The 13,341-nt window shown below is 33.7% G+C and overlaps 1 protein-coding gene across 5 annotated transcripts in view; it reads left to right on the top strand.

Moving 5' to 3' along the window:
- Positions 1-11,671, top strand: part of OSBPL8 (oxysterol binding protein like 8) — a 198,125-nt gene extending 186,454 nt beyond the window's left edge. For all 5 annotated transcript variants that reach the window (XM_059936549.1, XM_059936550.1, XM_059936553.1 and 2 more), the window contains 3 exons: positions 3,360-3,465; positions 5,228-5,330; positions 7,168-11,671. In XM_059936549.1, coding sequence (XP_059792532.1) covers positions 3,360-3,465; positions 5,228-5,330; positions 7,168-7,300 — 342 coding nt within the window. In that variant the 3' untranslated portion in view covers positions 7,301-11,671. The remainder of the gene's footprint in view (positions 1-3,359; positions 3,466-5,227; positions 5,331-7,167) is intronic.
- The last annotated feature ends 1,670 nt before the right edge of the window (positions 11,672-13,341 follow it).

The following is a 13,341-nucleotide window of genomic DNA, read 5'->3' as shown; positions in this document are numbered from 1 at the left end:
AATAACAGAAAGAAACAGGAAACTTACAAATATGTGGAAATTAAACAAGACACTCTAAACAACCAATGAATCAAAGAAGAAATCATAAGGGAAATTAGAAAACACTTAGATGAATGAAAAAAAAACAAAAACAAAAACCACAACATACCAAAACTTATAAGATGCAGCAAAGGCAGCGCTCAAAGGGAAATATACAGCTGTGAATACCTACATTAAAAAAGAAGAAAGATGCCCAGTCAATAACCTAACTTGACAATGACGATCTAGAAATAGAAGGGAAAAACTAAACCCAAAGCCAGCAGAAGGAAATTTGGAATGGAAATAAACAAAATAGAGAATAGAAAAACAATAGAATCAATGAAACTAAAAGTTCTTTGAAAAGGTCAGCAAAGTTGACAAACATTTAGCTAGACTAAGAAAGAAAAAAAGCAAGAAGACGAAAATAACTAAAAGCAGAAATGAAAGTGAGGACATTACTACTGACCTTACAGAAATAAAAAGGATTATAAGAGAATATTATGAATATTTGTATGCCAAAAAATTAGGTAACCTAGATGAAATGGATAAATTTCTAGAAACACATATGTTACATAACCTGACTCAAAAAGAAATAGAAAATTTCAACAGACCTGTAACAAGTTAAGAGATTGGACCAGTAATCAAAAACCTCCAAACAAAACAGATACATGGATAAAGAAGATATGGTATATATACACAATGGACTATTACTTAGCCATAAAAAGAATGAAATAATGCCATTTGCAGCAACATGGATGGACCTAGAGATAATCATATTAAGTGAAGTAAGTCAGACAGAGAAAGACAAATATCATATGATATCACTTACATGTGGAATCTAAAAAAATGATACCCTTGACAGAGTTGTCAAGTCCACTCAGTGGGAAAAGAAAAGCTTCTTTAACAAATGGTGCTGGATTTCCACATGTAAAAGAATGAAGTTGGATCCCCTTCCTCAAACCATATACAAAAATTAACTCCCAAGTGGACCCACAACCTGAAATAAGAGCTAAAACCATAAAACTCTTAGAAGAAAACAGGGATAAATCTTCATGACCCTTTATTTAGCACCGTATTCTTAGATATGACACTAAAGGCATGTGGAACAAGAAGAAATAGATAAGTTGAACTTCATCAAAATTAAACACTTTTGTGTATCAAAGGACATTATCAAAGTGAAAGACAACATGAGAGAATATTTGCAATCATTTATCTGGTAAGGGTTTAATATCCAGAATATATACAGAACTCCTTACTTAACAACCAAAGACAAACATTGCAAGTAAAAAATGAACAAAGGGCTTGAATAGACATTTCTTCAAAGAAGATATACACATGTCCAACAAACACATGAAAAGATGCTCAACATCGTTAGTCATAAGGGAAATGCAAATCAAAACCACAAGGAGGTCAGGTACTACTTCACACCTACTAGAATGATAATAATTTTAAAAATAGAAAATAAGTGTTGGTGAGGATGTGGAGAAATTGAAACCCTCGTATATTGCTGGTGGGAATATAAAATGGTGCAGCTGCTGTGGAGAATGATTTGGTGGTTCCTCAAAAAGCTAAACACAGAATTGCCATATGATCCAGCAATTCCACTACAGAAGAATTGAAAACAGAGTCAGACGTATACTTGTACACCAGTGATCATTGTAGCATTATTCTCAGTAGCCAAAATGTAGAAACAATTCAAGTGTCCATCAACAGATGGATAAACAAAATGTGGTATATATTTACAGTGGACTATTATTCAGCCATAAAAAGGAATGAAGTTCTGCTACATGCTACAACATGGATTAACTTTGAAAATATTATGCTAAGTGAAATAAGTGGAACACAAAAGGATAAATACTGTTTGATTCTACTTATATAAAATATCTAGAATAAGCAAATTCATAGAAAGATTAGAGGTTAATAGGGACTGAGGGGAGAAGAGAATAAGGAGTTATTGCTTAATTGTTACAGAGTCTGTCTTTGGGATAATGGATATGTTTTGGAAGTAGTGGTGATGGTTGCAAAATATTATGAATGTACTTAATACAACTGAATTGTACACTTAAAATGGTTAAAATGGCAAAATTTATCTTTGTGTGTATATATGTGTGTGTTTATACATATACACACGTTATCACAATTTAGAAACTTTAAAAAATTTTTAAATTTTGTTTCTTCCTTTAACAACACTATCATGATAGAGACACACAGGGCATCCAAATTTCCTCCTAACAGTAGAGTTTACTGATCACATTAAATCTTTGTATACTGACAGTTAGATTACTGACTCCCCTTCTCATTTTAACTAACTTCTCACCAGGCTTTATCAATCTCCAATCTGAACCTATTCTAAGAATGTGGATTTGGATTCTAAATGTTATAAAATCTTAAGTTTCCATGACTTAAAGTAGGAGGGCACAGTGTAGGCTGAATCTAGAACCTGCCTTGTTATTTACTTTCTGTAATAAAATTATACAAATTTTAATTTTAAGCCCATGAGTAAGATTTTGCAAAATTATTTCAAGGAATAGTTAACTGGGGATAATTCCTATTTAGAACAATAAACAGGTAAGAACAGAGTTAAAGACTTAGGACCACTGGTTCCCTGTTTTTCTAAGCATGTAAATTACCTTGCCCTTCTGTTTCTAGTTTCTTCTCTTGCATTTGGTTTTTTTATCCTAAGGAAAATTTAATCCTAATTGATGGTTAAACATACTCTTGAATTTTGTACATTTACTCAAATGTTTTCAGTAAGTTTAAATTATGCTCTGAAAAGATAATAATTTCCATTTATTATAAGATGCTTTCTACATTATCCAGATATTATTAAAAGTAAGCAATCTAAATAATTTTATTGGAAACCCAACATCATTCACTGAGAATGTTTCTTATGTTGGGAACAAGATAAGTATGATCTTAAAAGAGCACTATTTTTAACATTCAACTAGATGTACTAACTGGTGCAGTTAGAAAAGCGAGGTATCTATATTCTTATTTGTGTGTGCATAAAAATGTCTGTTGAAGGATATACAAACTAATAGCATTGAGTATCTTTTTAGTGAGGGAGAGACTGGGTGGATATGGGTCAGGAGTGGGAAGGAAACTCTTCATTGTATATTTTCTTATACTCTTTGATGTTTGTGCCAAATTAATGTTTCTTATTAAAATTAAACAATTTGTGTAAGTGTATCATATTTGTTAAGTCTTAATTAGACTATTTCATCTTTGTTTTTATTTCTAAGTACTGTGCCCATGAACAGTTTTGACAGTTGTACAACATTGGTCTTTAATTACAAAATTCAGTGCAAATTCACTTAAAGCATGATTTTTTTTTTTTTCAGGTTAGTGTCCCAAAAATGAAACATAAGCCAACCAGGCAACAGAAGAAAGTGGCAAAAGGCTATTCCTCCCCAGAACCTGATATCCAGGACTCATCTGGAAGTGAAGGTAAAAATATTTATTGTAGACTATTGACAATACGAGTCAAAGTTTTTAAAAGTATATTACTATGTTTGATATAAGAAAATGGTTTTTCATATTAACTCAAGGAGATTTGTAAGTTTTGGTGGGGGCAAGGATGATGTACAAGAAAAGCTATTTCAGATTATAAATTTCAAGACCAGGCCACAGGGTAAAGGCATGGGAAATGAAAAAAGGGGAAACGTGCAAATCAAGAACCACACTGTAGTGCTAGCTCTTATGCCTTGTTAGCTTCTGAAAAATTGTTGATGGTTTCCTAGATTCAACACAGGCAGCATTTCTTGAGTTTTGTTCTCGGTTCCATGCTTCAGAAAAGTTTTTTATTCTCATAATAAATTATTGTGGTGTTTAGAGGTCACAGAGAAGTAAAAATATAACTATCAAATTATGAACTAAATTTACTAGTGTGCCATTCTTGTTTAAGTCAGATAATGTATAAACTGTCTTGAACTGCACTGAGATATAATCAAGGATTAAGGTAATGTCTGAGACATTATGAGAAAATAAAGTTTTCTTAAAACTGTAGTCTTTACTAAGCTCACACTAAGCTGGGGAACTCAATTTTACAGAGATAATACTAGAGGTGAATAAATGGTAAATGCTAAGAAACTAGTAGATGACAAATAGTAAAGAGTTTAAAGGAAAGGGGGCTGAATTCAGCTTGAGGGAAGGTCCTTAGAGGAAAGGAACCCTGATCAATTATGAGGATTTCTAATGGTTTATAGCAATCTAGGCTTGAGGGATGCTGGTGAGTGGACAAGATACTGGAATAAAAGAGGAATAAAATGAATAAAGTTCTAAAAGCAGGAGTCACATGGTACTGTTGTGCTCAAAAGGAGTATTAGTTATACTGTTGTTCCCATTTCACAGAAGAGGAAAGTGAGACGCGGGTTAACCTGCCCAAGGTTGTATACCCCATAAGGCAGTGTATGTATATACACACATATATATATATATATATATATATGTTATATATGCAGATATTTTGGCTCCTTAATTCATTCTCTTATCCACTCCACTATATAACCTATAATGTATCAGCTGACATTTACTGAGTATTTAATGTGGGCCAAACTGGAGGTTAAACATACCTTCCTACAACCATGTGAAGTTTGAGTATTATTATTATCCCAAGTTTACAAATGAGAAAGCTGAGATCTGGAGAGAGGTTAAGCTCTGAACAAAAATGGAAAGGAAGGAATGGATATGAGAAGGGATTTTAAAAAATACCATACACTTTGTTGGTTGACAATAAAAATTTGTAGAAGAGATATTAAAACCAATTGAAAAGGTTTAAAGTTTGGGTGACTAAAGGAATAAAGATAACATTAACAATTAATAAAAAAACTGAAAAGGGAGCTTAAAAAGCTGACTTCTTCAGATATAGGCAAATAGGCAAGAGACAGAAGAGAGTAATACCTCCCCCAAGTTAATATATGTATTTTTAAAGAAATATTTTTGTCTATTTTAATTGATTAAAAAATAAAGCTGATTCAATCCAAAATTTAACTAATTCTTGGTTACTTTAAATATATCTATAGTGTTCTAGTTTTGAAATATGATTGAAACTTCAAAAATGCCAAGTATTAGGAGTAGTATGTTAGTCTCTAAGCCATAAAAATAATGCCTAGGAAAATTATTACATGAGAATCATTAATCTGAAATTTAGATTGTTTATAATTAAATATGTTCACTGTTTTCACCAAGTTTATTCTAAATGTCTTTTTAGCTCAATCAGTAAAACCAAGTGCAAGAAGAAAGAAAGGGATAGAACTGGGAGACATTCAAACTTCCATTGAATCTATAAAACAAACACAGGAAGAAATTAAAAGGTAATATATACGACAGTGACTATTCATTTGAGTCTAGAGGAGTTAAGAATCCTGTTATGTAGGAAATCATATGCAAACTTTACATTTTTATAACATTGCTAAGCTAAAATAGAACCTTGGCATCTGTCACCTGATTACTGAAACTTAGGAAATTCCTTCAGCACTAAAATATTTGGGAGAGATGGGAGGTTGTTTTGTCTCATCTGTGAGACTAGAATTGGGATCTCTTCATCTTACTGCTGTAGCATACTAGGAATGTAGCTGGGTTGAATGCGGAAGTGGGGTGGTTCCTGAGAAAGTCAGTTAACAAAGGCTTCCACAGTCTCCTTTGTACATGGCTGATTTTAATTGGAATGCACCAGTTGTTAAAATACTGAAATACTTCCCGTAACAGTGGGCAAATAGCCACTACCCTGAGACCTTCAAGTGTTCCCTGTGCGCTCCCAGACCCATCCCCTCACTCACCTCTCCAAGATCCAGCAACTAAAGGTCATAACACCTAGGGAAGTTCCTTGGAAGGGAAGGGGTCGTGATCCTGCTCCACTGGTAAGGCTAGCATGAGTTCAGATTGGTTGTCTCCCATTGCTATATCAGATGTTAAGTTTTTTTAATATTAGCCAACCTTCTTTTGTGTATTCAGCACAGTGCTAGATGTTCTGGAGGATTTTTTTTTTTAAGATATTTTTTTCTGTTCTTGGTGATCTATGGCTTACATTTAATTGCTGTTTTCATCTACAGCCTCATTTCCTGCCATTCCTCTACACTTACCCATGCTCTAGTCCTATGAAACTCCTCACATCTCCAGAATATACTGTGCTCTCTGGTCTTTGGATCTTTACCCACACTGAGTCCACTTTTTAGATTGCCCTTCCTCCCACCTTGCCCCTCAAGAAAATCCCTGTTTATCCTTCAGAATATAACTCAAATGTCACCCTTTTTGTACCATTTCTAATCACTCTGCCCTGTAGTTATTAATCCTTCCACTTGGCTTGTACGGTTCCCTATACATAGGCTTTTTGAGTGCTTACTGCGCTACAGAGTTGCTAATTGTGTGTGTCTGTTTACCTCACTGCACCCTGCCCCAGTTGGACCATGAGCTTCTTCAGAGCAGGGAGCGTGTCTTCTGCATCTTGGTATCATCAGCCCTTATATAAAGTGCTCGAGTTTCCTAACTTAATTATATTTATAAATTAACGAGCCTACTTGTTCATACATGCCTCCTTTCTTTCGCTATACTCGTAAAACACTTTAATAGAAGTCAGAAAAAGAAAAACGTCTTCACTAATCAGCTCTTTTTAGCCAAAAGCATTTAGAGTGGCATGAGGATAATGTAAGCTCATTTTATGACTAAATTAACATTTTACTTTTGTTAGCATATGAAATGCCTACAGAGCATTCTTCAAGTTAGGAATGTCACAAAATTTGTCGTATTAATTATTTTTTTCCTGGTGAATTAAGGATTTTTCTCCAACTCTGCCTTTGTCTCCTAAAGAAAGATAAAAGAACCTTAGTGGGCCAACTAAGAAGCAAAATTTTTGTTTTAAAACCACTGTGATAACAAAGAAAGTGATATATTTTAAAGTCATCAAACTTTAAAAATTATGTTTAACACACATCATTAAGTAATATATTTGGTACAGTGTAGAGTATAGATTAGGCAAGACCTAATAGTGGTTCCACATAGCATAATCAGTCCCTGTTCAGGTGGTAGTAATTGATTGAACTTTATACAATTGAATTTTATACAATGAATTCTGTGACCATATATCAAATTGTGATTTCTTTGCTAAAATTTTTGGTAAATAATTATTAAATTTATTGTTGCTTATTTTTGTAGAAATATTATGGCTCTTCGAAATCATTTAATTTCAAGCACACCTGCCACGGATTATTTTCTGCAACAAAAAGACTACTTCATCATTTTTCTCCTGATTTTGCTTCAAGTTATAATAAACTTCATGTTTAAGTAGAAGTCCTTTACCGTTGAATCAATGAACTGGAATGATCATATTTGGCCTGGGACCAATGTTGAAGTTGCTTTGGTCTTTATTAAAACATCACAATATTTCTAAAACAGAAAACCTTAGAAATATATGTAGAACTGTTGACTTTTCCTACCTTCTATCCTTAACCCTGAAATAAGAGCTATTCTATTTGGTTATTAAAGTGAACTATGTGTTAAGTGCCAGAACATTTCTAGCTTTTGTGAGACTGTGTCTACATGTGAGTATAACAAATCCACATGTATACACAATTGTGTCTTATGTATACCTTACAGTAGTCTTTGTAGTCTATGGTATGTTCGTGTTATGAAATATATAGCATTAATGTCGTTCATAACAAAAATGCTATCAATCTTATAAATATATGTGTAGCAATCTATTTTCTTCATAAAACTGGCACAAAACTTTTATCAGTAAGGAATTACAGAATGGGAAATGATGGGATAATAGACATAAATAGTTCAATGCACTGTACTGTTAAAAAAAAAATCATTTCTAAAGCATTCAGCTCAATTGTCTTCTTAGAAACAGCAAAAAAAAAAAAAATTGTGGTCAAAATTGATTTATTGAGAGACAAGGTGGCAAACTGCTTTTATCAAAAGTTTACACAAGATTTTTTTTAACCCCTAGAATTTAATATTTATAGATACAGCTATAAATATATGTATGTGTATATCAACAAAAAAAACTCTGGTTCTCAGATCTACTGATTATATCTTTCCTATCATACCTGTATAACACCCCCTTAAGCACTTGCTGAAAAAAGTGTGGTCAAACTTGATTGCTGTCCTTCTTTCTTTTTTTTTTTAAAAACTCAGTTGGTCCAATAACATAGGCCAAATTTTAGAGATGGAATTATAGGGTGTATGAAATGCTGATAGTCATGATTTTTCATTATGAAAAACTTATTTTAGCTTTCATTTAGATTCTAGTGTGTTCAGTGAAACAGTTGAATAGAAAATATATATATAACCAATATTTTACTTCAAAAGCCAAAAAGAGAAGGACGATGAGAAAAGACACTTTGTGTGGTGGTATTTATGTGTACGTTAAAATTGGTTTCTTTAAAATGTGCAATAAGTTGAGCATCTAAGAAGAGCATCAAGTTTTCAAGTTTAATTCTCTGTTATCCTCCTCTGGTCTCAGTAACTGCAGTCTGTGGCAAAACCACAATTCCTCAAGATTCCTTTTGTTCAGGCTCAGGCAAACATTTTTCCTAAATATTTTTTTCAGTTTAATGTTTTTCCTTTATGTATCTTAGAATTCGGAAAGTAGATTTTGAAATGAAAATGAAGGTCAGAGAGAATAATTGCTCTGGCTACACTTGCCTTCGACTAAGAAGAGACTGTGAGACACTAGTAAAAATATAATCAAATGTTTATGCCATGCTAAGTATAAAATCAAGGAATGATTGCTAAATTATGAAAACTGAAAATGATTAAAAGGGCCTGCTTTTTTCCACCTAACCAATATAGCTATCTTAAATATCCTTAGATTTTATGAAGAGCTATTTCCCCTGTATTTTTGGCAAAACAATGCTGTATTCCATATGTACGTGTGAAAACATTTTTTAAATAGATTATACGTAAATAACATATACCTACACCCAGTATAAGTATAGGTATAATATGACTACACTAGAATAGGTGGGTTTTTGTTTGTATTTCATACTTGTTGATATAATTTTTATACTCACTTTCTGTTACCAATGTTATGCTCTACTGCCTATTCATTGATATATATTTTGTAAATACTGTACGACTTGATCCTTTTTTTATGGTTTAAATTAGTATTAATTTATATAAGTTGATTGGCTGATCACAAAATAATTTCATTATTAAACCCTGAAAACTTATATTTTTTGTTGGCAACTCCCCTTTGGGACTTTAGTCTTATCCACTTGTATGTTCCTTTCATTTGGTCTAAACAGTGTTTTATTTGTATGGTTACCTTCTAAGACTGGAGAGGTAGTTATTTACTTTTGTATATTTTCTTGTTAGGGCAAATGTGTTATGGGCTCTTATTACTCAAGGAGTCAAAAACTATTTCATGAGAAAGAGCAGGGTTACTCATGACTGTTTCTTATACACTAAAAGCATATATCTAATCTAATAGTCTTCTTATGCTTTTAGTTGTGTGAGTTCCTTTCTGTGAATTGAACACAAAACTCAGGAATTGGTGGCTTAGTTTTAGATCAGTGCTTATACTAGGCTTAGTATGTGAATACTTTAAAACACATAATTAACTTTGTATTTAGCCATATATGTAGTTGACTTTGAATGTTCTCCACCTGAGATTAATCTTCCTTCACAATGGATTCATAAAAATTGTGATTTACAGTTCCCAGTTGTCTGAGAGCCTCATGGTGGTTTTTAGGATTTAAGACCTATGACCAGTTTTTTCTTCATTTGATCAAAAATTTTATTTTTTCACTTGAAAATTTAAATGAGTAATAATTATTGATGTGTGCATTTCTGTTTTAGTTGTTAAATATACTATGCCTTCAGTTACCTACCATTTAGTGAGACATAGATGGCCCAGGAAAAGATAATAAATAGGGCATGTGAAATAAGTTTCAGCAATAGATATTTTACTTATATTTCATGTCAGTATTTTCTTATACTACTTATACAGTGTAATCTTTGTTACCATTCCATTGAAACAATTGGCCTTGTAAAATAAAACCCTCATTTAGTATTCACGCTTTTGTGCCTTTAAGAAAATACTTTTTGTCATTTTTGTGTTACAGAACTATAATATGATTCAAAGTGTTTATAGTCTTAATTATCACAAAAGGGTCATTTCTCTGTCACTTTATTTCCTTTTATATAGCTATAGCATATTTAAACAGTAATGCTGTACTTTTATAAGGGTTTGTCTATTTACCTATCTCAAATATATCCTTCACTTTCAGACATCATTGAAGTAGACTTGTCAGATTATTCTGCGTATTGTAAACAGTGCCTTTTCAATGGGATTCACACTGTTTTAGGGGTCAACTCGTGCCATATACGCACAAAATTATGTGGAGAAGGCAGTTTTAACTTTCTGAAGAATATCTTACTCAAATATTTAAGAAAAAAATGTATAAAATTCCATTTTTTCCAGTATTTAGCATTTCTAGTGAGCAATGAATATATTTGGGTTTTTGTTTGTTTGTTTGATATACAATGATAATGAGCCATACATGATGCTGCAGATTATTTTGAATTATATTAAATGTATAGAAATAAAATATTAAAATTAGCATTTATACCAAATTTTCCAAATTGAACCATAGCGGGGTCGGGGGGAACCCCACACAAATCACTAAGTTTACATTTCAACCTCTATCTTATTTGACTACATGGAAAAAGAGATTCTTGGGCTTCCCTGGTGGCGCAGTGGTTAAGAATCCGCCTGCCAATGCAGGGAACACGGTTCGAGCCCTGGTCCGGGAAGATCCCACATGCCGCTGAGCAAGTAAGCCCGCGTGCCTAGAGCCCGTGCTCCGCAACAAGAGAATCCACCACAATGAGAAGCCCGCGCACCGCAACGAAGAGTAGCCCCCGCTCTCTGCAACTAGAGAAAGCCTGCGCACAGCAACAAAGACCTAACGCAGCCAAAAAGAAATAAAAATAAATAAATTTATGAAAAAAAAAAGAAAAAGATTCTTTAAAATGTATATAACCTGCCACTATTATGTAATTTGCTTTCATTCTGTTTACCTGTAGTGTGAATTTAGTATATTTAATTTGCTTTTTGTTACTCTTAACATACTGTTTCGTTACAGTTTTTAATTGAAGATGGACTGTTAAAATTGTATAGGACCAGTGTCTCCTTAATATGATTAACATATTTAGAAGAACCACAAGAAACCCATGACAAAATGAATGTGAATATACTTTCTAAAATATTTAGAAAATTTTATCTTTCTGCATTTATTATGTAAAATTATTTTAGTATTACAATATTGAAATTTATTTAAAGAAAAAATGCCATGAAACATTTGAACTGATGAGCCACAGAACTTCAGTTGAAAATTTTCACTTTTTAGCATGCTAACTATTCATTTAAGTTAAATATCCTGTTTAATGGCCATTTATAAATTCAAACACTACCACTGGTCAGTTTTGTGAAATAGAATAAAAGGATGTTATCTGCAGAGTAAGTACAGCACACTGTCAAATTCTTTTCCTTAAGGTGCATAGTAAATGTACAGATAGTCATAGGCAACTGTTTTGTAATGTATTACATTTCTAATCTGTTACTCCTAACCTATTACAAACGTTTGCAGAGACAAAAGAATTGAATTTTTCTAATCTGTAAAATGATGCTAACTTCGACAAGTAGGCATTCTAAATAAAATTTTTAAAAAGCAAACTGATCAAACGACTGAATATAACATATGGTGACTAGATTATTTAGTCTTAATTTTTTAATTAAAAATCATTTTGGGGGGTAGTTGTGAAGGATGGTGAAGGGCTTGGAAGGGATTTAACAGCTAGAATCCTTAATGTATGCTTTACGTGATGCTTCATATTCATTCTTCTTGAATACTCATAACCTTCAGATAAGTGGAAGTTACATTTTATAGATGAAGATTCTGAGGCTCAGAGAAGTTAAATGATTCTAAAAGCTACATAGTAAGAGTGACAGCGAGCCCAAGTTTGAATCCATGTCTGACTTCAATGTCCATTATCTTTCCACTGTACACTTAAATAGAACTCTGACTTGACTTCTAAATGTTTGTAATAATCCACTGCTCGAATCGAGTAACCCCTTTGTGATGGGTAAGAACAAAAGAAACTTGGGAATTCCCTGGCGTCCAGTGGTTAGGACTCGGTGCTTTCACTGCTCGGGCCTGGGTTCAATCCCTGGTGGGGGAACTAAGATCCCACAAGCTGCCTGGTGCGGCCTAAAAAAAGAAAAAGAAACTTGCCATTACACAAGCATATATACAAAACCCACATGAAAAAGTTTTTCCCCCCGCAAATCACCTGTTAGTCCATACTGAGTCAACATCACATATGTTCCAAGAAATCATTCCTCTTTAGTTTTCCTCTTTTCCTCCATCATCCTCCCCTCCCATATTTGCACCCCTCAGGATCCAGTTCCTTCTGGTTAATAGTGAGTTGGTTCTGTCTTACTGGGGGGAAGGGGAGGGCTGACAGGCTTCTCCTGTCCTATGCATAGGAATAAGGGGTAGGGAAAACAGGCCCTCACTGTTCAACCTCAATGAAACATCTGCAAGGTAAATAATTTTCTTACTAGTGTTGACCACACTCTAATAGGTGTCCTGTATTGTGTTATAACTCTTTTGCACCTTACAAAATATCCCTTTCTTGTGGAGATAGTGGGTGCCTACAGTGGTGACACGTCACAGTAATTTGTTGAGTATGTTGTACTTGTTGAGTGCTTAGTACCTACGAGGCACCATGCAAAAACAAACCAAAAAAACCGCTTTAGGGCTTCCCTGGTGGCGCAGTGGTTGAGAATCTGCCTGCTAATGCAGGGGACACGGGTTCGAGCCCTGGTCTGGGAAGATCCCACATGCCGCGGAGCAACTAGGCCCGTGAGCCACAACTACTGAGCCTGCGCGTCTGGAGCCTGTGCTCCGCAACAAGAGAGGCTGTGATAGTGAGAGGCCCGCGCACCGCGATGAGTGGACCCCGCTCGCCGCAACTAGAGAAAGCCCTCGCACAGAAACGAAGACCCAACACAGCAAAAATAAATAAATAAATAAATTTATTTTTAAAAAAAATTACTATTCAATTTTTTTAAAAAAACGCTTTGTAAACATTCTCACCCTCCTTAAAACCTTGTTTTGTTTTTTTTTTTTTACATATCTATTATCACCATTTTTTTTTAAGATGAGAAAAGCGGAGACAAAAGAATGTCACAGATAAGTACATGGCACAGCAAACCCAGGTCTAAATATTAAGCCTATGCTCTTAACCGTTTCATCCTTAAGAGAGAGGGTATGTGTGTGTCAATAAACGAAACAGTATGTTGTTTCTGCTTAACAG

Source organism: Balaenoptera ricei, chromosome 10 (assembly GCF_028023285.1).
Source record: "Balaenoptera ricei isolate mBalRic1 chromosome 10, mBalRic1.hap2, whole genome shotgun sequence".
Lineage (NCBI taxonomy): Eukaryota > Metazoa > Chordata > Mammalia > Artiodactyla > Balaenopteridae > Balaenoptera > Balaenoptera ricei.
This window is presented reverse-complemented; position numbering and strand designations above follow the sequence as displayed.